At 31.8% G+C, this 22,616-nt stretch overlaps 1 protein-coding gene across 1 annotated transcript; it reads right to left on the bottom strand.

Annotated features, from left to right (window-relative positions):
- Positions 1 to 7,089: 7,089 nt before the first annotated feature.
- On the bottom strand, positions 7,090 to 8,432 carry LOC132734407 (tripartite motif-containing protein 12A-like). Its single transcript, XM_060721142.1, has 2 exons — positions 7,578 to 8,432; positions 7,090 to 7,356 (listed from the first exon to the last, which is right to left on the bottom strand). The coding sequence occupies exons 1-2, from the start codon at positions 8,295 to 8,297 to the stop codon at positions 7,090 to 7,092; spliced, it is 987 nt and encodes a 328-aa protein (XP_060577125.1). The 5' UTR covers positions 8,298 to 8,432.
- Between the last annotated feature and the right edge of the window lie 14,184 nt (positions 8,433 to 22,616).

Raw genomic sequence — 22,616 nt, 5'->3', positions numbered from 1 at the left:
ATTCATAATTTATGTTGTAGCGCCTCCGGACGAATAGTTACTTTTCGGAGTAGGTGTAAACCCCGGGAAAAAAACATTCCCTGATGATATTTTCCCCTACGATATGTAAAGTAAAATAAACAAACAAATAACAAAAACTGGAAAAATAAAGAAGCCGAACATGAACATATTATCATTATTTTCAATAACACCTATATCAAATTGTTTTTTTTTTAGTTAGAGGAGGGGGAAAAAAGAACCTGAAATTTGGAAATGTCGCGTTTAACAAGTCTCGCGTTTTTAATAAAATTTTGGGCTAGGGCAAAATACAAAGACCCCAAGGGCCCGCTAATTGCATAAAACGGTTTGCATTTTATTAATATAGAGAGTTCGGGTTTTTTCACATAAGTAAGAAAAAAGATCATCAAAATAATATGGCCCCTTCCCTAGGGGTTTGCTAAATTTACAAATTAAACCCAACCCCAACTAATCAACATGTTTAAAATTAAATTTTGGGGGGGGCCCCATACGCCGTTTTTTAGGGAAAATGGCAGGGAAATTTTTTTTAAATTAAATTTTCCCAAGGGACGACCGCCATATAAATGCTCTGTGAATTTTCAAAATTTAAACTTTTCCACTATTTTTAATTTTTTTTAAAATGTTGAATTTTTGTTTAAAACCGGTGCTAGGGGGTTTTGAAGGGTTTTTTTTTTGCATTTTTCCATTTACCGTTCATAAAGGGCTCAATCAAACCGACCCTGAAAAAATTTTTTTCAATTTTGGGTCGTTTTGGGCTTCTTTAGGGATTCGGGTTTTTTTTCTTTTTAATTTTTAAATTATTTAAACTTTTAAATAACTTTAAATTGGTAAAGAACCCGGCGCACCCAATTCGCCCAGCTTAAAAGTGGGGTAAAGCTTACAAATTTAAACATTTAACCCAAATTTTAGTGTTTTGGAAATTTTTTTTTTTAAAAAAAACTTTTATTATCAAAGATGATTCTTTTAAATTCGATCCGCCGGGAAAAGACTCGAAAAATTAAAGGCAAAATAGACAGATAGAATGTGGCCTGTTTTCCAGTGGCGGGACGAAAGGCGCCTCGCGAAAACGCGATTAAGTTATGTTTTGTCGCGTTTTTGCGTCGCAGGGTTTTTTTTTGTACCATACATGATACATAGAATGTGGCGTGTTTTCATGTGGCGGGGCGAAAGGTCGCTAGGCGAAAACACGCCATAATTGCAATTTCGCCCCGCAACGCAAAAAGGTAGTTTCGTTTTATCACATTTTCGCCCCTAAAACATGCTCATACGACATGACACGAATCAGCTACTATAAAAACGCTGAAGTGAAATGTAGCTAAATTGTATGAAGTATAACTTATGAAATAAGATATGATAATACATGTATATTTTTCATTTTGCGCTATTCGATAAAGTTCATAGTATCAATGGATAGTAAGTCTAAAGTTATAAACTACGTTAAGTGATTAATTCAATTTATTTCATTCATTATCTGTATACTTTTAGATATTTTAGAAATTATTAAAGCGGGATAAATATCAGAATTCGATACTTGCTCTTAAAATAGATTTATTTATGATTGTCAGGAGGGACATATAGCATTAACATTCACAACTGACAACATACATTTTCATATTTAATGTTTGACTTAAAACATAAATCATAATTTATTACGTAGCGACCAATATTTACAATTCATTTTGCCTTAAATAAACGTTAAAAACCCTAGAAGAATAAAGGTTAACGTTAACAGAAATATGTAGGATAACAGAAAGGTTTTTATAAGAGATACAAGTGAGTGGCATAAAATGTTGTAAGTGAAAAATGTTACACAGAACAATATTTAAATTGATATGATGATACTAGTATTGTCCAACTCTAATTCAAATGTCGGATTCGACTAACTTTCATTTTCGATGAGATGTCATGGAAATCATTACTAGTATTTTTCAGATGATATCCAATCATCATAATCTATTTGCTAACAGATCATCACTATTATCATCACACAACTTATAACGTTATACGTATTCATTTTTACATTAAAGTACCACAACGTTCATATTTTAGTAGTTTTGTTCTTATTGTATGTAGATTTTCAAAGAAAAAATTTTAACGGATACGTTCATACGTCTTCATTTTTACAAGAATGTACCACAAATGTTTATATTTCAGTAATATTGTTCTTATCATATGTATACATGTATTTTCATTCTAAAACATATTCTAGATAATCAATGTTTTTACATTTCCTGGTTGATGACATTTACATTTACAGTCGATACGTATGTCTTGCTTTTTCACATCTTTGCAAGTCGCTTCCAAACGGGCAAAATTAAAAAATGCTGTAGACTCGGCTTTAGTGAGGTTAAACATGTAGTATATTTGAGTAAATTTTATACATTAACATGGTGAAATTTGGAATTTAGAAACATCCATGTTTGTTGATACGGTGGTGATAGTGAATGCTACATTTTTTAACATTTATTTTTAAGGATTGTTTCCTAAACAGAACTGTTATTAAAGAATTTTTGCTCGTTTATTTTTTTTATCATAGACTAGTATCATATCATTATTATATAGATATTTGTCACCATACGGGTGACTCTTTAAAGTAATCTGTTACTTTCCTTGCGTAGAATCATCTTCATTAGAAAGCTTATTTTCCAACTCGATACATATATGTACATGCTCGACATGTACATGTAATTCTTACATACCTATATACAGATATATAAAAATGATTTATTTAATCCAAATATTTACGTACGTTTAATGATTATATATACATGTAGATACTTATGACATGTACATGCGCTCAATAATTATACTCTTAATACGGATATGTATACACATGCTTTAGACTTATGTCCACATGCATTTGATAATGGCATTCACATTTGCTCCATATATAAATACACAAAAAAATGCCCAAAAAATCATATCTAAACGTTTTTTTAAACTGTTATATATTCACGAATTCATTTGTTTTGTTTCGGACATGCGCTTTATACTGATAAATACTACAGGACCAGTCAATTACAAACTCCACATCTTGGGCAACTGGAAACGGGCCGATGTTTCATCTTCCGTCTGCCCGTGCTATAGTGTGTAAATGAGGTGAGATGTTTGGGTAATGTACATTTTATATTGTCACATTACAATGTCATTTGAAATGGATAAGTTCATATCTTGTTTTAGAAATGCTCATTTTTATAAAATAAATAATTTTTCGTAAAGTAAGTGAATTAAAGCAATACCTTTCTGGAAGTTGCTTGTGATTTTTTTATGAAAACGATCGAGGGCTCACTGAACAGTGGTATTAGCTACTTTCGAATTATCAGCACATGTATTTATCAGTGATAAGCGCATGTACATATCAATTTGTTTGGTTGAATTATTTTTACGCCCATTTCAACAAATATTCGGTTATATCTCGAGAGATAAAAGAGCACTTAGTCAGACTACTGTACAAGTTTTCCCATAGACGAATTTTTCTAGACGAATGATATACCTTTAACATTAATTTAAAATGATTTTGTTATACAAGGTTGACCGACCAAGTTTTTCGCAAAATGTAACTAAAGATGTTTATCCCACTATTCACTGAAATCTTCTGCTGATCACAGGACTGACATATTCTTTTTAATATGCATATATCCAAATGAGAAATCATCCTAGATACTTATAAAACAATTCATTTTCTTAGGAAAACAATGCAGTGTTAGTTTCTTTAATAATCGTTATTCTCGTAAGCACTAAATTTTCATTCAATCACCTGATGTCACGTTGAATCTTATTGTTTTTCCTGCAGTTTTTTTGTGATCAATTACTGGCCATGTTACAATACAATAATCTGACCACTAGACCCAATGTCCAAAATGAATGGGCATGCAAAAACTTCGCCTTGCCCTAGAATCGAACCAGCGCCTCCCTGATAATTTGTTAGATCCTCTTCCTATTGAGGTTAGACAACCTGCAACTAAAGACTTGCACAAATAACCGTCTTAGTTTGTTTGTTTGTTTCATTTTACGCCTTTTTCCAACAGTATTTCAGTTATATAGGCGGGTAGTTTCCTTACCATCGTTCCTGGAGAGTTACGCCAGTACTTGACTACCTTCCTCCGCGCTAAACTACCAAAGCATCTCCCGTGGATCAAACCCACGCCAGAGAGGTAACTGGATTAGAAGTCATCGACTCTAACCCCTCGACCACGGAGGCGGTTGACAATTTTCAAATAAATGTATGTTAGTATATAAATGGAGGGTATTTGAACCTTTGCAAAAGTAAGTTAGTACGTAAGCAAATTTTATTAGCGTGACATTGTGTTATGTGCAATATAAAAAACATACATATAACAAATTACAACACCCGGCCACGTTTGGCCTATAAGTCACTTTAAACTATATATAGATTTATAAATATTTCAATAGGAAACATTTAAAACATAGAAAAAGATTTGTGAAAATTTCATATACGAAGTATTGTATTTACAAGCAAAGCATATCAAAATTCCAAGGCCAGACATTGTAAACAATGTTAAGATATAGTTTTATTTATTGTTATTTTCGAATAATTCTGGAGATGGTTCATATAATAATTTACATGATTAAATACACGTAAGTAAATTGTCATTATGTAATAACACCAGTTCATTTTCAAAGATATAACCTTCTTCTTTTCATACTTTCAACAATAAACTTTGCAGCACTAACATATTGATATTTAATCAAGTATTTTAGTTTTTGAATATCAGACATATTGTCAAAGTCACAGCTACTCTCTTCACATTTGATAATGAGATTAACACGTAAAACGTTGTACCTAGAGCATTTCAATAAAACGTTAGTTTCAGCCTCAACAACATTGTCAGTACAAAGAGTACGTATTCTTTCATCAACACGTAATCCAACGTACCATACGGTTTCCAGTTTGAGCAGAATAATACCACATCTTAATTGCGCTAAATGCGACCGCTCTACTTTAATTAAGGACTACATAAGATTTGTATAAAAGTATACTACAATTAACAAAGTCACTTTCTTTCTGTATACCAATTAACGTTTCAATCTATTTCTAATAATGATGCAAGCTGTATATACATGTTCCACAAATTACCTTTTGAACAGAAACCGTTTTGTTCATCAGAAATATAAATTTACCTCTTCGAAGTATGTTTTAATCAGTTATTTAAAAGCGCTGAACACAATTTACTAACAACGGACAGCTATAGTTTATTTGTGCACGTTTGTTTCTGGTATTGTCCTATGGTATCGGGGCAATGCTTTTCGCCATATACTTGGGATAGTTCCTGTTTCAAAGTATAAACTAAACAATGATAACAAAAATCGATTATGATGGGAAACTTTAAAACTTCATAGGGTAATTAATCGTACCCTGTACTTTTCCCATTTTTCGCACTTTAAACGATTTTTCTATTTCAGTTGTATAGGGAAATTCAAGAGCGGATCAAACAATCGATCTTCTAAGAAACTCGTCCCGTTTAAGATCTGCTCGTAAAATGCCTTGTCAAAATTTTCATCGGTTTCGTTACATTTATAAAGACCTTCAAATTCACTTGACCATTTATTGAAAACAAAACCAGAGTCTTTAATCACATTCTCGTCTGCATCATTATAGCCTTCCATAAGTATAGAACTTTTTGGACCAAGATTTTTTATATGATCCCAGAATTACCTTGGATCGTCCGTGCACGGGCACTCAATATCAAATAACATACTTGTTACTTTTCTTCATGTAGAATATTTGCGAGAGAAATATATATGAAAAAATCAATGAAAGGCAAGTAGAACTCTAAATAATATATGACTCAGGATATATATCTTTATTTACCTTGATTAAACATGATGAGAACATGATATAGTAAAATGTCTACAAAATTGTTTTAAATTTCATGCTACAGTTAACAATACTTCTTGATCATAGAATAATCATACGACTCAAGTGTCGCCTAAATAAGGTTGACAGGCGTTATGAGAGATAATATATCATACAAATATGACGTATGAAAAATATTAGACCATAAGTTTATAAGCAATTAGAAAACAACAATTTCATATGGAACGAAAGCATTTGAAACTAATAGAAAGGACATTGATCGACTTTGATCGATTGATTTACAGATGAACACACAATTACACAAGTATCCGAAAAAATGAAATTAAATGAAATAACGTTGACACAGAACATGCTTTAATTAACGTATTTGCAGTACTATATAAAAGTTTAATTGAAGTCAATGAAATGGTTTAATTTTCAATATTAATTACGATGTATCCAATTTAAAATAAATTAATGAAATTGTCAATATTGAATTGTCTTCACTCATTACATGTTCTCGATATGTATAAAATTAACACAATTGTTCTTGATTGTGTATGTTCTCAACACATTGGTTATGAATGTTGGTGTAGTTATGAAAGTCATATGAAAGACTTACATCGAATGACTATATATACATATATGCACCGCATTGGTCAACTTTGAAACTATCGATCATTCACACCTTATAGTGTGAATCATGTACGTAGTATGCGATACATAAGATTGTGTAATTATAATGATATTTTAAATTTCTGCATTTTCATGTTTCCTAAACAGGAATTTATAACAACAAGAAATGATTTATCACGTGCAACACATGCTCTGTACGGATATTTCATATCTATCTTGTGTGATGACAAGATCTGCCCTGTTTGTGATAATTCTACAATGGAGTCTGTTCCCTTACAACAAACAAGGATAGTATCAGAGGGACCAATTGCTACACCACGTGGTTCCATTATCAGATCATCCTTCACAACTACTCTCGTGCCTGTCTTGACATCATATATGTAGACAGTATGCTCGGATCTATCTGTAAGCACCACTTTATCACTGCTCCTTATGTAAGTACAAGCGCTTGCGTTAACAGGATATGCCTTGTTCGGAAAGTTCATACTAAAAATATATGACTCTCCTGTCAGTGGTATTATTTCAACAGGTATTTGAGAATCAATAGTCCCTACGACAAATTGGTTTATCATCTTTTTAAACATATACAATCATATTTCGTTGTTACTTTACATTTTCTAACTGAACTTATTTTCATTAGCTTTACTTACACGTAGAATATCTTTTATATATTCCTTTCCACTTGTTATCGCTACTTCATCCTCAGATACAGTAACAACAGATTGTGGTGTATAAGATAACTGATATGATCCTACTTTCTCAAGTTCCTCATTATAAACTAAGATCTTCTTATTGTAATGATCCACAGCAACTAGCTTACCATCGGGTAGAAAGTCAATTCCTGTAATGAATGTTTCCCTGCTGTCATCTCCCGTCTTCTTTAACTGAATGGAAGAAACTTGAGTTAATGTCATCACCTTATTTACAGCATTAACACTTTCCCGTTCTTGGTATTTTTAATGTCAGCTGTCCAGGAAACAAAGTCAGTAATTGATCGTGGTGGCAGAGTTAATTGTTTCGTCAAAAATCAAAAGAAATGGTTATCGTCTGGAAGTTCTGACATTCCTCATTGACATTTCTGCATACAAAATTGACTTCATTATACATCTTCTGTTCTGGCTATAAATTTCTGCATTGGAGTTCCATTTTTGTAAATGCTTTGAATAGTTTCTAGATACGCTGTAACATTAGCCAACTGTTTTTTGCTTTCTGATTGCTTCATTTCAAGATTACCTAATGTTTCTTTCTGAAGAGATTTGGCTCTCTTAACAATGGAAACTTCCAAATCGTCAAACATCCTCATTACTTTATCCCGCATTCTCCTAACCTTTACTTGTACTTCTTTTACGTCTTTAGCAAGTTGATATTTTGAAGTGATAATATCTCTAGCAATATCTTCAGCATTTTCTTTGGCTTCCTGCAATATCTCTTCTAAACTAGAACTTGGTGACGTCATTTTCCTGGCAATTTTCTCAACCTCAACGACACTGTGACATTTACGATGATCAACAATGGCGCAAGTACTGCAACAAAGCTTGTTCTCATCTTCACAGAATAAATCTAAAACCTTTTGGTGTTTATCACATCTTGTTGCATTAGCTTCCTTTACGTTTAGCAATTTATGACTTGTAAAGACTGTAAGCATGTTATGCACATCTGAACAATCAATGCACTGGAATTCATTACACGTTGAACAAAACGTGTCAGCCACAGTTTTCGTACCCTTACTTAAACATGGTTGACACATAATTTCCTTAACACGCCGTTTACACAAAATGTCCTCGACTCGCCCAGGAACTTCATCGTCCTCTCCACCGTCCGCCATTTTGTTTAACGATGATTCTCTATTTTTTCAATTCAAGTTATTTTATATTCTCAACTCACTATTTAGCAAAACTGTATGTATCGATCCGATCTAATATTTCAATGCAAAAAGTTTTAAAACTGATATATATCTGCCTGCTATCATTCTTGTCGTATGTTTACAGTACATTGAAAGAAACGCGGAAGTTAAATTGATTCGAATTGGGTGAAGTACAATTTCTGAAATATGATATGATTATTGTTGATAAGTATATTTTTTCGGTTTGTATGGAGGCTATTCGTTGCAAAAAATCCAGTTTTTGAAACTTGACAATGCATATCTCGGTTCTACTGAACAGATTAGTAGAAATCTAATTGTCGATCCGAGAGTTACATACTGCACTGGTATTAAGCGTTTTGATTATATCGATTTCACAAAATGGAAGCTGGTAACATACAACTTAAATAAATTGCAAACTATATTTAGGAATGTATAACTTCAAAACGATAGAACGTACACAACACGTTTTATGCAGTTTATATGAAAATATATGGCAACATCACGGAAATAGACGAATAATAAATTTTTTGGATTGATACAGTTTTGCTAAATAGTGACTTAAGAACATAAAACGGCACATTATCTATATGAACATATATGGCAATATCACGAAAATTAAAAAGGCTAAGCAAATTTTCACGAGAGCAGAATATAAAGAGAGTCAACTCTTACTGTGCAGTAATAATGAGTACAAAATATTTCAAATTAAATGAAACTGTTATATATGTCGCATACATCAACTGCATTATAGCTGACTTTGAATTTAATACGTATTCTAGCACAGGATATTCAAGTTATACAAAAGTGGTTAAGATATAAACAATGTGACGACGTTGGTAGAACGTCATAATATAGGATTAACGCACGTTTTTCCGTGTTATAACGTCTGCAGAGTTCCGAGGAACGGTTGGTACTCGGCTCCAACAGTTCTGAGGGACTCTGTAGACTTTATAACACGAAATAAACGTGCGTTGGCGCTATTATAGCATAAAATTTTAAAACAGATTCGTGATGTATAGTTAATACAAAACACAATTACATTAAATTCTTGTGCTTGGATGGTATTTATCCAATTCTACATGTTTTACGTATGCGTTTTATTTTTCCGGGGCCAACAACTTGGAAAATTCTCAGAACCGAACGAAATTTTGAATTTTAATTGATTTAACAAAGCTTGACATTGGAGATTTATTATCTCAAGAAAAAAACAACGTTACATTACTCTACCCTCTACCCAAGACAAAACATGACCCTCATAAATTCTTAGAGACGGTAGAAAAAAGATCAGTGACATCAGAATCGGTTTTTTTTTTCAAGCAAACAAGTTTATTAAAAAAAATCAGACACTAAGCATTATTCTCTCAAAGAAATATAAAGAGCATTTATCACTATTAACATAAATAAAACAACATTTTCTCATATTCATTTTGTGTTATCTAGTTTTGTTAGTTAGTCGGAGTGTTAAACTGAATGACAGGTACTGTATTTGTTTACATTGACAACTGTCCGTTTCTTAGAAAGGGCGACAACCAAGATTAGCAGCGATGTCTATACGCCGTATTTCCGGCATAGTTACTTGAATGCTGCTCGTCGTTATGCGATTGAAGCCCTCGAATCAATAATTTCAATATAACAAGAGCGCATGACCTTTTTTGTTTGTTTACTGGGCCCTGTATGTATTTCGCATAGGTGAAACCGAGCTATAACAAGAGCGCGTGACTATGTTAACAAATGGTTTTGGTCCCGTAATAACATGGGCAAAATAGCGGAAAATAGCCGATTTTATGCTATATAATACTGATAATGAGCATAATACTACGCAAAAACTAAAGTTGGTCATTTAACATAAGGAAATGTATAAGGACACAAACCTCTCGATAAAGCTATGAATTGTTGAAATCGTTTACAGAACTATTATTAACTTTTTGTTTGACAATCAGCAGTCAGTACTAGAATGCGATACATGGATTTTACTTTTGGCAAAATGAATAAAGAGAACTGAACAGTAAGCATGTGCCTCCTTTCCTTGAATGACTATATTTGGTTGTAGAAAAAAATACCAAGTGTATAACCACGGAACTATACAAAGTTTACTATTTATAATTCCGTTGTATCACCAAAAACTTGTTAATTTGTCCCATTTTAATGTTGAAATAAATATTTAGTGTATCCTTGCATCTCTGTTTACCTCCATTGGGAGATATTTTGAGTCATAGGATGTGATTTAGCCTTTTATTGTTAAATATATGTAAGCTGACGTTGGCGAACCCCTTTGTATGCATTTTATTAAAAAAATCACAGCTTTAAAATTTGTGTATACATGCTGTCAATAGCTGTTACGTAGACTTGCTGTCTTTCTGATCAAAAGCAGAGAACTATTTTATGTACAGGAAATACTACACAGAATATGTATTAGGTTTTGTAAGTGATTGCTTTGTTAGAGATAAAATAAAAAAGGTATACATAAATTAGTAATCAACATACTTACATTTGGAATATTATTATTGAAAAAATATATAGTGAAAATGGTAAAATATATCTATACAGTATGGATAAAATAAAAAGATATGTACGAAGGGGTACATACAACTTTTTTTATGTTACTATCGTTAAAGGCTTTTTTTCATGTCAAGCCATAATTAATGTAATGGTAAATGCTACTACTACAACAGGGACAACAGTGTATTAGTATTTGGTCGTAGTGAAATCTCTATCAGATGTTGACTTGAAAAATTTGAAATTTGTCAATGTTATTTAATTAAATTGTCCATGCAAATTTGAATTCCCTCAGTAAAATTTATTTATCTTTAAAAAGACCATGTTGAATATAGTCTTAATAAAAATTTAAACTTCCTTGAAAAATATTTACCCTCAAACAACCCCATTAAAAGTTTGGATTGAGACGGTTACCTGGTGGGTTTTTTCCAGTTTCTTTTTCTAGGCAATGGAGTGTCTACAACGTTTCAAAACTTATAGGCCTATAATCATTTAAAGTCCGCTGAAGTTGATCGAATAAAGGCATAGAATGGCAATCATGCAAGTGAATTATGTTTGGTGAATAACTGTCATGATTTGCAAACACCTAAAAGGCTAAAAAATGTTTTAAACTTGACATGTTTGGTTAACGGAAACTTTGCCGCTGTGTGTTCCTGTTTCCTCGTTACTCTCAGAAAACCAGTTATGTTTTGTCGTTTAACAAAATGTATTATGTTGAAATACATGTTTACAATGTTAAATCGGCAAACTAAATCCAAGAATGCAACATTGGAGTTTGCAAACAAAGAAATACAAGTTGTATTTTGTCTGTAAACAAACTGTTCAACTCAGATTAACAAGGCTGGATTTTTGGCAACGAATAGCCTCCATAGGTTTGCTCTATAGATATATTACCAATCAATGATAGTAAGTTATAAAATACATTAAGGTGATTACCACATTTACATTTAGCCTCTGTCATTTAGTATAATTTTAGATATTTTAGTTAAGTTTAAAGCGTGATATCATAGTTCGATACGGATTTACTAATCAATATCAGACGGGGACATGTGGCATTGACATTCACAACTGACAACATACATTATGTGAACATTTATTAAATCTTAAGCATGCGTTCAAATGATTTGAACGCATGCTTAAGATTTAATAAATGTTCACATGCGATGCACATTTGCTCAATATAAACATGCGTTAATAACTGATATGCTATTAAAATGTGTTTTTAACTATTATATATTCTCAAATATATTTGTTTTTGTCCGGACTATATATAAATGGAGGGTATTTAGACCTTTGCAATATATTACATACTTTTGTCTTTAATTCATGTAGTAAATTTGCTTGAGAAATACATATAACATCTAAAAATATATTTAAATTTCAAATATAACTCAAAATAATATATAACTCCGGATATATATATATATATATATATATATCTTTATTTATCTTGATTTAATATTGTGTGAATATGATATAGTAACATATCTACATTTCGTAAATAGTTTGATGCTAATGTTAACAATACTACTACAAAATAATGTACAAAGAGGCACCTGAGGTAATACACCAGTACAGCTTGAAAGTCGCCATATGACCGACCTATACTGGTTGGTGCAACTTAAAACCCATCCAAAAACATGATATTACTTATTGACTTGGCATATTGTATCATAGAATAAAACACGACTCAAGTGATGCCTAAATAATGTTAACAGGCGTTATGATAAATAATATACAATACTGAATAGGTAACGAATGACATATGAAAAATGGATTATGTTAATTGCTTCAAATTTAACGCATTGCAATATTATTAGACCATTAGTTTATAAGCAATTGCAAAACAAGTAAGAAAGCAACATAAATGATATTGACCAATTGATTTACAATTGAAACACATTTACACAATTATTCGAACAATTGTAGATGAACGTTGACACAACATTTAATTAATGTCAATGAATGGTTTAATTTTCAATATTAAGTACAATGTATCAAAATGAAATAAATAATAGAAATAATCATCATTGAATTGTTTTCACTCATTAGATATAAGATTAACACAATTGTTCTGGATCGTATAACTTATCAACACATGGATTTGAATGTTGCTGTAGTTATGAAAATAGGACTTATATCGGATGACTATACATACATTTATGCACTGTTTTGTCTTGTTCAGCCAGCCCGCATAGCTCAATTGGTTAGAGCGCGAGACTTGTAATCTCGACATTGTGGGTTCGATTCCCGGGCTGGCCAACTAAAATTACTAATCAGTCTTTCGGATAAGACTTTAAATCGGGGTCCCGTGTATGGGTGCTTAAACACTTGGCACGCTAAAGAACCACGAGAAGCTTCTTCTCTCTGTATCTGTAATTGCACTATCCTCCAAAAATCTAATATGACTAATACTATTCTGGAGGACTCGCCCATGTGGGCAACCGGTTGCGAGTGTAAATAAACGCAAATACACACACGCTTGTCTTGTTCACACTGAAACTTTTACCATTTTCACATTTTAGTGTGAATCATGTACTCGTATGTACTATAAGATACAGATGGTTGCATAATAATAATGATATTTTAAATTTCTGCATTTTCTTGTTTCCTTTACAGGCATTTGTAACAACAAGAAGTGATTTATCACGTGAAGCACATGCCCTATACGGATATTCCATATCTATCTTGTGTGATGATAAGATCTGGCCTGTGTGTGATATCTGTACAATAGAGTTTGTGTTTTTACTACAAACCAGGATAGTACCTAAGGGACCAATCGCTACACCACTTGGTTCCTTTATTTGATCATCCTTCACAAGTACTCTCGTTTTTTTCTTGATATCATATATGTAGACAGTATCCTCGTATCTATATTTAAGCACCACCTTATCACTATTCCGTATGTAAGAGCAAGTGCTTGTGCCTACAGGATATGCCTTGTTCGGAAAATTGTGGTGTGTAAGATAACTGATATGATCCTACTTTCTCAATCTGCTCATTGTAAACTAAGAATTTCTTATTAAAATGATCCACAATAACTAGTCTACCATCGGGTAGAAAGTCTTATCCGGTAATGAACGTTTCTCTTGTGTCATCTCCCGTCTTCTTTATCTCAATAGAAGAACCTGGAGTCAATGTCATCACCTTATTTACAGCATTCACATTTCCTGTTGGTGATATTTTAATGTGAGCTAGCCAGGAACAAATTTGGTTTTTGATTTTAGATTCATTTTTAGATTTAATTATTCGTCAAAATCAAATAAAATGGTCATCGTCTGGAAGTTATGACATTCTTCATTGATATTTCTGCATACAACATTGTCTTTTTTTTTGTTCTGCTATAAATTTCTGCGTTTGGATTCCAATATTCTTAATACTATGAACCGTTCCTAGATACGCTGTAACTTTAGCCCTCATGTTTCTCAAATTTGTAATTGCTTCTGTTCAAGGTTGCCTAATGTTTCTTTCTGAAGAGATTTAGCTCTCTCAACAATGGCAACTTCCAAATCAACAATGACGGAAGTGCTGCAACAAAGCTTGTTCTCAGCATTACAGAAATAATCTAAATCCTGATGTTGACCACATCTTCTTGCATTAGGTTCTTTTGAATTTTCCAATTGATGCGAGCACATTATGCACATCTGAATAATCAGTACACTTGAATTCATTACAAGTTGAACAAAACGTGTCACTTACAGTGCACACGCACAGGAACCACATCATCCTCTCGTATATTAATTCCCCCGTTTAACAATGATTCTATTTTTCGTAATTTAAGTAGGTGTGTATTCTTAATTTTCCTTTTGGCGAAACTGTAACTTTGCCCGATTTAATATTTTAATGCATAAAAGTGGGGATTAAACTGATACATATTAACATAGCATTTTATGTAACAATTATATCTGGTATCTATCCATATGTGATCTGGCGTCTATTAAAAGTTCGAAGTTAAATTTACATGACTTTTATTACGTACAACTTATGAACTATGATATGGTTAAACATGTATTTTTTTCATTTTGCGCTGTTCGATAAAGCTCATAGTATCAATAATAGTAAGTTATAAACTGCGTTACGGTAATTAGCATAACTTTACATTTAGAATATGTGTAATTGTGTACGTGTATATGTCTTAAGTAACGGTCTTTATTTTTTTATATGTACCGTCTTAACTCATAAATTATGGATCAGTTTCACCTTTAAATGTGAATTATGCATGTTTGAAGATTGCGTAATCATATTGATATTTTAAATTTCTTCACTACCACGCGTCCAAAGAGAGAATTTGTAACATCAAGAAATGATTTATCACGTGAAACACATGCTCTATACGGCAATCGCATATTTATCTTGTGTGATGATAAGATCTGTCCTGTTTGTGATATCTGTACAATGGAATGTGTTCCCTTACTACAGACTAGGATAGTGTCATACGGACCAACTGCTACAGCACATAGTTCATTTATCTGGTCATGCTTCACAACTACTCTCGTGCGTGTTTGTGTACATATCATATATGAAGACAGTATGCTCGTCCGTATCTGTTAGCACCACTTTATCGTCGCTCCTTATGTAAGTACAGGCGCTTTTATTTAAAGGACAAACCTTGTTCGGAAAGTTTATACTAAAACCACATGGCTCTCCTGCCAATGATATTATTTCAACGGGTATTTGGTAATCAATAGTTCCTACGACAAAATGGCTATAATCTTTTAAACATATTAAGAAGATATTTTTTCGTTTTTCGTGAAATATGGAATATATTTTCACGAAACATGATAAAATGCCACATATTTTCACGAGCCGGGACGGCGAGTGAAAATATGTGGCATTTTATCATGTTGAGTGAAAATATATACCATATTTCACGAAAAACGAAAAAATAACCTTTTTATTTAATTTCATTAACAAAGAAAAATGGTTACGAACCCCATTGCTTGCTACGCAACTGCAATTGTAAAACGCGCAGTAATATATTATTGCGTCTTGTTTTGTACGCGATATTTGGCGCTACATTGTGACGTCACGTAAACAACTCTTTAAACGTCTGTACATCGTTAATAAATGAATTAAAGATATTGTCGTTCGGATTTATTTTCTTAGTTAGACCATTTTCTATCATTCTAGATAGTTTTCAAAGCAGAATTCACCAAAAAGTTGTTTTGTAATTATCAGATTTTTCAAACAAAATGGCGAAAGAAGTCCCTTAAAATAAATATGAGTTTTGACTCCGCCCACTTTCATATTTATATTTCATATTTATTTTTAAAAAATATGAAATATATTTAACTGATATAGCAACATATTTGATGGGTAAAATTAAATAAAGAATCATATTTGTTTGTTACATGATATTTTTTACTTAAACTTATTTCATTAGCTTTACTAACACGTAGAAAGTCTATTATATATTCACTACCACTTGTTATCGCTACTTCATCCTCAGATACAGCAACAACGGACAATGGATAATAAGATAACTGATATGATCCTACTTTTTCCAACTTTTCATTGTAAACTATCAATTTCTTATTGTTATTATCAACAACAACGAGTCTACCATCGGATAGAAAATCAAATCCTGCAATTGATGGTTGTTCGAAGTCATCTCCCGTCTTCTTTAAATAAATGGAAGAAACTCTGGTGAATGTCATCTAACCCAGAACTTGATGACGTCATTTCCCTTGTATTGTTCTAAACCGCAACAACGCTGTGACATTTACTTTGGTCAAAAATGGCACAGGTACTGCAACAAAGTTTGTTCTCATCTTTACAGAATAAATCTAAAACCTTTTGATGATGATCACATCTGATTAGATGAGCTACATTTGCGTTTAGCAGTTTATGACTTAAGAATATGTCACGCACGTTATGCACACCTGAACAATCAATACACTGGAATGCATTACAAGTTGAACAAAACATGTCAGCCACATTTTTCTTATCCTTACTTAAACACGGTTGACACATAATTTCCTTGACACGCCGTTTACACAAAATGTCCTCGACACGCCCAGGAACTTCATCGTCCTCTCCACCGTCCGCCATTTTGTTTAACAATGATTCTCTATTTTTTAATTCAAGTTAGTTTATATTCTCAACTCATTATTTTAGCAAATCTGTATCAATCCGATTTAATATTTCAATGCATATATGCAAGTTTTATAAACGTTTCATATAACAATATGTATCTGGTATCATTAGTCTATCCCTGTGTTATCTTTCGTATGTTTACAGTGCGTTGCTACAGTAATACTGAAAACGCGGAAGTTAAATTGACTCAAATTGGGTGAGGTACAACTATTGAAATATGATATGATTATTATTGATATGTATATTTTTCGGTTTGTTCTATAGATGGATTTCATAGTATCAATGATAGTAAGTTATAAACTACAATAAGGTGATTACCACATTTACATTTAGCCTTTTAGTATAATTTTCGATATTTTAGATAAGTTTAAGTGGGATTAATATCATAATTCGATACTGGCTCTTAAAATAGATTTATTAATCAATATCAGACGGGACAAGTGGCTTTGACATTCATACATTTTGATATTTAATGTTTAACATTAAACATATATGATTTATTACGTAACGACCTATATTTCAATTCGAGGAACCCTAATCTGCCTTAAATACTCGCTAAGGACCCCGCAATAATGAAGGTTAACGTTAATAGAAATATATATGATAACAGAAATGTTTTTATTAAGAGATACAATTAAAAGAAAAAAATGTCTCTATGTAAGTGAAAAATGTTTTACAGAACAATATTCAAAATGATGAATGATAGTAGTGTCATTTCAAGCGATGTCCAATTTGTATGATCTTCCTTAATTAACAGATGATAACTACAACAATCGAGGAAAACTTATGACGTTTTAAGACTTTATGACCACAAATGTTTATATTTCAGTAATAAGCATGTATTTTCACGTCATTCTTAATATATATCACGTAATCAATAGTATTTCGATTCCTGGTTAGAGTGACATTTACTGTCAAAACATTACATAGGTGTTGCTTTCACATCTATGATGTCGCTTTTAAAATGCCGCAGGCTCGGTTTGATTGAGAGTGCTCATGGACGGTAATGGTAAATGCAAGCTACCGTCCACGTACAAAAGCACCAGCTTAAGCAGTGTTCAACATTTATAGTATAAAGATGGTGAAATTTGAAATTAAGAAACATCCGCATATGTGTTCTTAAGGTGGTGATCATGATCAAAAATCTTCATTGCGATACTTTAAAATTTGTTATTAAAGATTGTTTCCTTAACAGAAATGTTAATAAGAATATTTGCTTGTTTTTTTATCATATAAATATTTGTCTCCAAACGGGCGATTTTGGAAATACAAAATAATAACTAATCTTGTGTAGCTGCATTGTCATATTATTTATACATAGATGTACATTTAATGTATATGTTTACGACTACATGTACATGCGCTCGATGATACGGATATGTACGCATGCTAAAGAATATATAAATTTCCACATGCGCTTGATAACAGCATGCATATGTTCTTAGTATGAACATGTGTTTATAACTAATATGCAATTAAAATGTGTTTTTACTGTTATATATTCACAAATATCAAATATTTTTGTTTTTGTTCGGACATGCATTACTAAAGCACCAGTGAACTGCAACCTCCAAATCCGTTTTCTGGCGGGTCAAAGAGGTAACGTTTTGGCGCAAAAAAGCGGGGTTAATGTCAACATTACGCCCCTTGTGCTTTGCGACATGAGAATTGAAACCACCGTAAAACCTTGCGTGATGAAATGGGCAGTGTTTTCTCTATGTCAAACATTTTGGGGGTCATATTTGACCCTTTTGTTCAAAAATCGAGGGATATTTACAAATAAAAGGGGTCATGAAAATATATTTTCAAATTAAACAATAACTTCACTTAAACTTAATGTAGGCAAAAAATGTACAAGGTATTATATTTTCATTTATTCCATAATATTTTTAACACCAGATTTTCAGCCTCATTTTCAGTTTTTATTTTATTACATCTCTTTTGGCATTTTCATGTTCAGTGTGTGTAAAGTTTCCTCTTTTTGGTTTTTTTTCCACTTATTACGGGTTAAAATTACTGGAGTCTAAGTTTTTCTTGGCTCCGGCAGGTGAGGTGGTTTTGGTGTTGCTTTAAATTGTAACACCTAAGGTTAACCAAAATCATTTTTCTTGTTACGGCGCCATATGACTTAAACTGTGTGAGTGCGCCGTAAAACTAAACAAAAATGACCATTTTGGAGTGCGGTATATGGAGATTTTACCGTCGGTTAGACTTTCCCAGGAATTTGAACATTTTAAACTATTGTTTTTCGCGATGGGTCGCGGTATAAAAGAGTGACTGGTGATAAATACATACATCCTTATCATTTGCAAAATAACTGATATATATTTTCTTGATCCTTGATATTGACTCATATTTGCCATAGAGTATTGTCAATTAAATTGAATGAGTTCATATTTTGTTACAGAAATGCTCTTTTCTGTACGAAATCTGCTGTGGTCATAGTCTTATTTTTACAATAGGTTTATCTCTTAGATTTGGTTTGCTAAATTGCTAATCATGGTCATGCAACTTCATAGTTAGGTGAAGAAGCAGGCGCTTGTTTTGGTTGAGTCTATTATGTTTTGTTTAGGGGGTTGAGTTTAATACACAAATTTACAATTTATATGCATTTATTTTTTTCCAATGATTGTTATTATCTTAAATGCTTCTGGGATTGTTGTTTTATCAATTCATTTATAAATAAGATTGTTATATGTCTTTTAACGGAATAATTTTAATGAACACGAAATTAGTTCACACCTACATGTGTATTGGTAACGTGATGGTTTAAGCCAATGAAAACACGTCAATATTATTATACTCAGGCAGAGAAAAACTGTGCAAAGAGTAAATCGATAATCTTTATGTAGCCAGCAAACTTTGAATTGCAAGTATTTTTTTCATATCTTTTCGGCAGGATAAACTGTCCGAAGATTCGTATCGTAAAATGGCTGCCATTTACAGTATCAAGTGATTATCCCAAGCACCACCGCGACTTAGCGCGGGAATTTTAATTATAGCTAACCTCGGCGCGTATACCTTTTTCATATTTTATTGTAATAAATATTTACAAACTGTGTCTTTCGGGGTTTTTTTTATCAATATATAACCAATAATGATGTTAATATGAATAAATAATCATATCTCAAATCTTTGACTATGATTTACAATAAAATTCTATTTAGTGTTTTAAAATTTTTTAAAATTTCCCTTGAAATTTTATTTGTGATTTTTCCCTTAAAACGTAAATTTGCCGTAAAATTTTTTTTTTCTTATTTTGTTTCCCTTTAAAAACATTTTTTTATTGAAGGCTTTTGAAACCTTTAATTTTGGTGATCTTAATTTCCCTTTCCCTTTAAAAAATGTTTAAAGTTTATAAAATTTCAGGGACTTTTTGTTTCTTTTTTACATTACCCCTTTTAATTCAGAAAACCATAAGTTTTCAAAAAAGTAGATCAATGTACTATTTTTACATACGAAGTATGTTATTTTTCTTGTTTTTTAAAATAAATTTTATCCAAAGTAAATGAATAAAACCCAAAAATTCTTTAAAAGTTACAAAAATATTGGGCGTTTGATGTATAATTTTAAAAAATATTTTATTTTAAAGTAAAAATGTGAAAAAAAATGCAAAAGTAATAATAATCGATGTTCTGTTCGTTAAAATCCCAATTTCAGGGGTAGATCACTTTTTTGTATAAAAATTTGGAGATGTAAAGGTACCTGTTTTATCACAAAGTAAAAAATAAAAATCTATGTTTTTTTTAATTCTCAATGTATTTTCCATTTTTTTATATTAAAAAATTTTTAAAAAACCCCAGTGAAAACCCCATTTTTTTTTTATTTGTGTTGTTGGGTTATACATGTCTGGGAAATTTATTTTTTAATAATAAGAAAAATTTGTATTTTTTTGAGATAATTGAAAAATGAATTAATCTGCTCCCGTTCAGGTTTTTTTGGGTTTAAAAATAGAAAGGGAGTTTTTTTAAAAGGTTTTTGTGTGGGGCCTTTTTAAACAAAATAATCGTGTTTTTCAAAGCCATGTTTGGGGTTTACGACGTGTTTTCTTCTAGAAAAAAACAACCGGCTTTTTTAACCGAAATACGTTTAGGGACGTAATCCCTAACCCCGTGAATGTATACTTTTGGTTGAAACGTTTTTCGAAACCTTAAAGACCCGGGTATTGTTAAGCAGTTTTTGTTGGATTTTTTTTCCCCATTTTAAAAAATTTGTTTAATTAAAAACCCAGCTAAGTGACAACATTAGAATGATTACATAATCATTATCCTATTGTTTTCATATTAAATTGGGATATTAATAATGACAGCTATATTTCAATTAAGAGTTATGTATTTCCCAACAACTGGTACAGATATTTTATAATTTGCCCATATATATATTACGAAACTCACTTCACATTGAAAACTATTGCAGTTGTGAAATGGTTAGAAAGGGTTGGGGAATACCACCGAACGCCTGCCTCTATTTAAAGGCAGCCACTTTTTATGATGTAATGAGAATACAGTTTGTCCAGTTTTAATATTTGCAAGAAATAATTTACATGCTCACACCTTACACTGCGCATTATGCCATGTAATTATTTTCTATAGTTTTATTATTCCTACTAAGCAATATCATGATTATATTTATTTTCAATTAGGTGTCTATTTATGATTTATTGTATTTATTTATTCATCTTGTATCCATTTATCTATTCTTTGTACGTTATTTATAGCATATACACCTTTGTTGTTTGTCCTTGCGAACTGTAAAAACACTCAGAAAAAAGCACGTATACTTATTAATGTAAAGGTCATATACATGTATATACATGCATCCGTAAAAACCACATATACATATCGGTATCAAGCTTATGCACATATCGGCATGCAGTGCATTTGCAAACAGTATTTACTGAGTATTTGTGGATACTAATACAATATGAAAATACCAGTATTTGACCATTGTAGCGTTAAAAGATCGGTAGTATTAGCTACTTTCAAATTATAACACATGTATGTGATAATCGCAATTTCTTTGGGGGATTTTACGCTCATTTCAACTACATTTTCTGTTATATCTCAGCTGTCGGTCCGCCTAAACGGTCTTTTTCTCTTTATCTGGTACTACATGCTAGTGACCCCACTAATAATTTAACATGATTTCTGAATCACCGGCAAGAGATAAATGACCACTAGGTAAGGACTATTGTTTTAAAATTTTTTTCCTAAAGACTTACATTGTAAGAATTGACCCACTAACATTCCGTAAAAATTGAGTATGCACGCTAAAGATGTGAATTTTTTTTTCTAAAAGATTCCATTAAAATGATCTTGTAGGGTTGACCGACCACATTTTTCGCATAAATGTCACCAAAAGATGATCTGCTGATCACAAGACTGACAGATATTTTTTAAAATGCAAATATCCAAATGAGAAATCATCCTAGAGAGTTATGAAACAGTTATTTTTCTTAAGAAATAACACAGAGTTAGTATCTTAAATATTTTTCATATTTGCAAACATTATATTTTCATTCAATAACCTTATGTCCCAATTTTTTTCTCTATAAAATTGCTGGCCATGTTATATATATAATCTGCCTACTAGACTTAATGTCCAGAATCTATGGGCATGGACAAATTTCGCCTTGCCATAGAGTCGAACCAGCGCCTCCCTGGTTACTTATTATTTTCCCTAGATTAG

Source organism: Ruditapes philippinarum, unplaced genomic scaffold (genome assembly GCF_026571515.1).
Source record: "Ruditapes philippinarum isolate M1 unplaced genomic scaffold, ASM2657151v2 ctg16251_1_1_1_1, whole genome shotgun sequence".
NCBI lineage: Eukaryota > Metazoa > Mollusca > Bivalvia > Venerida > Veneridae > Ruditapes > Ruditapes philippinarum.
The sequence above is the reverse complement of the archived record's forward strand: the minus strand, read 5'-3'. Positions and strand labels throughout refer to the sequence as shown.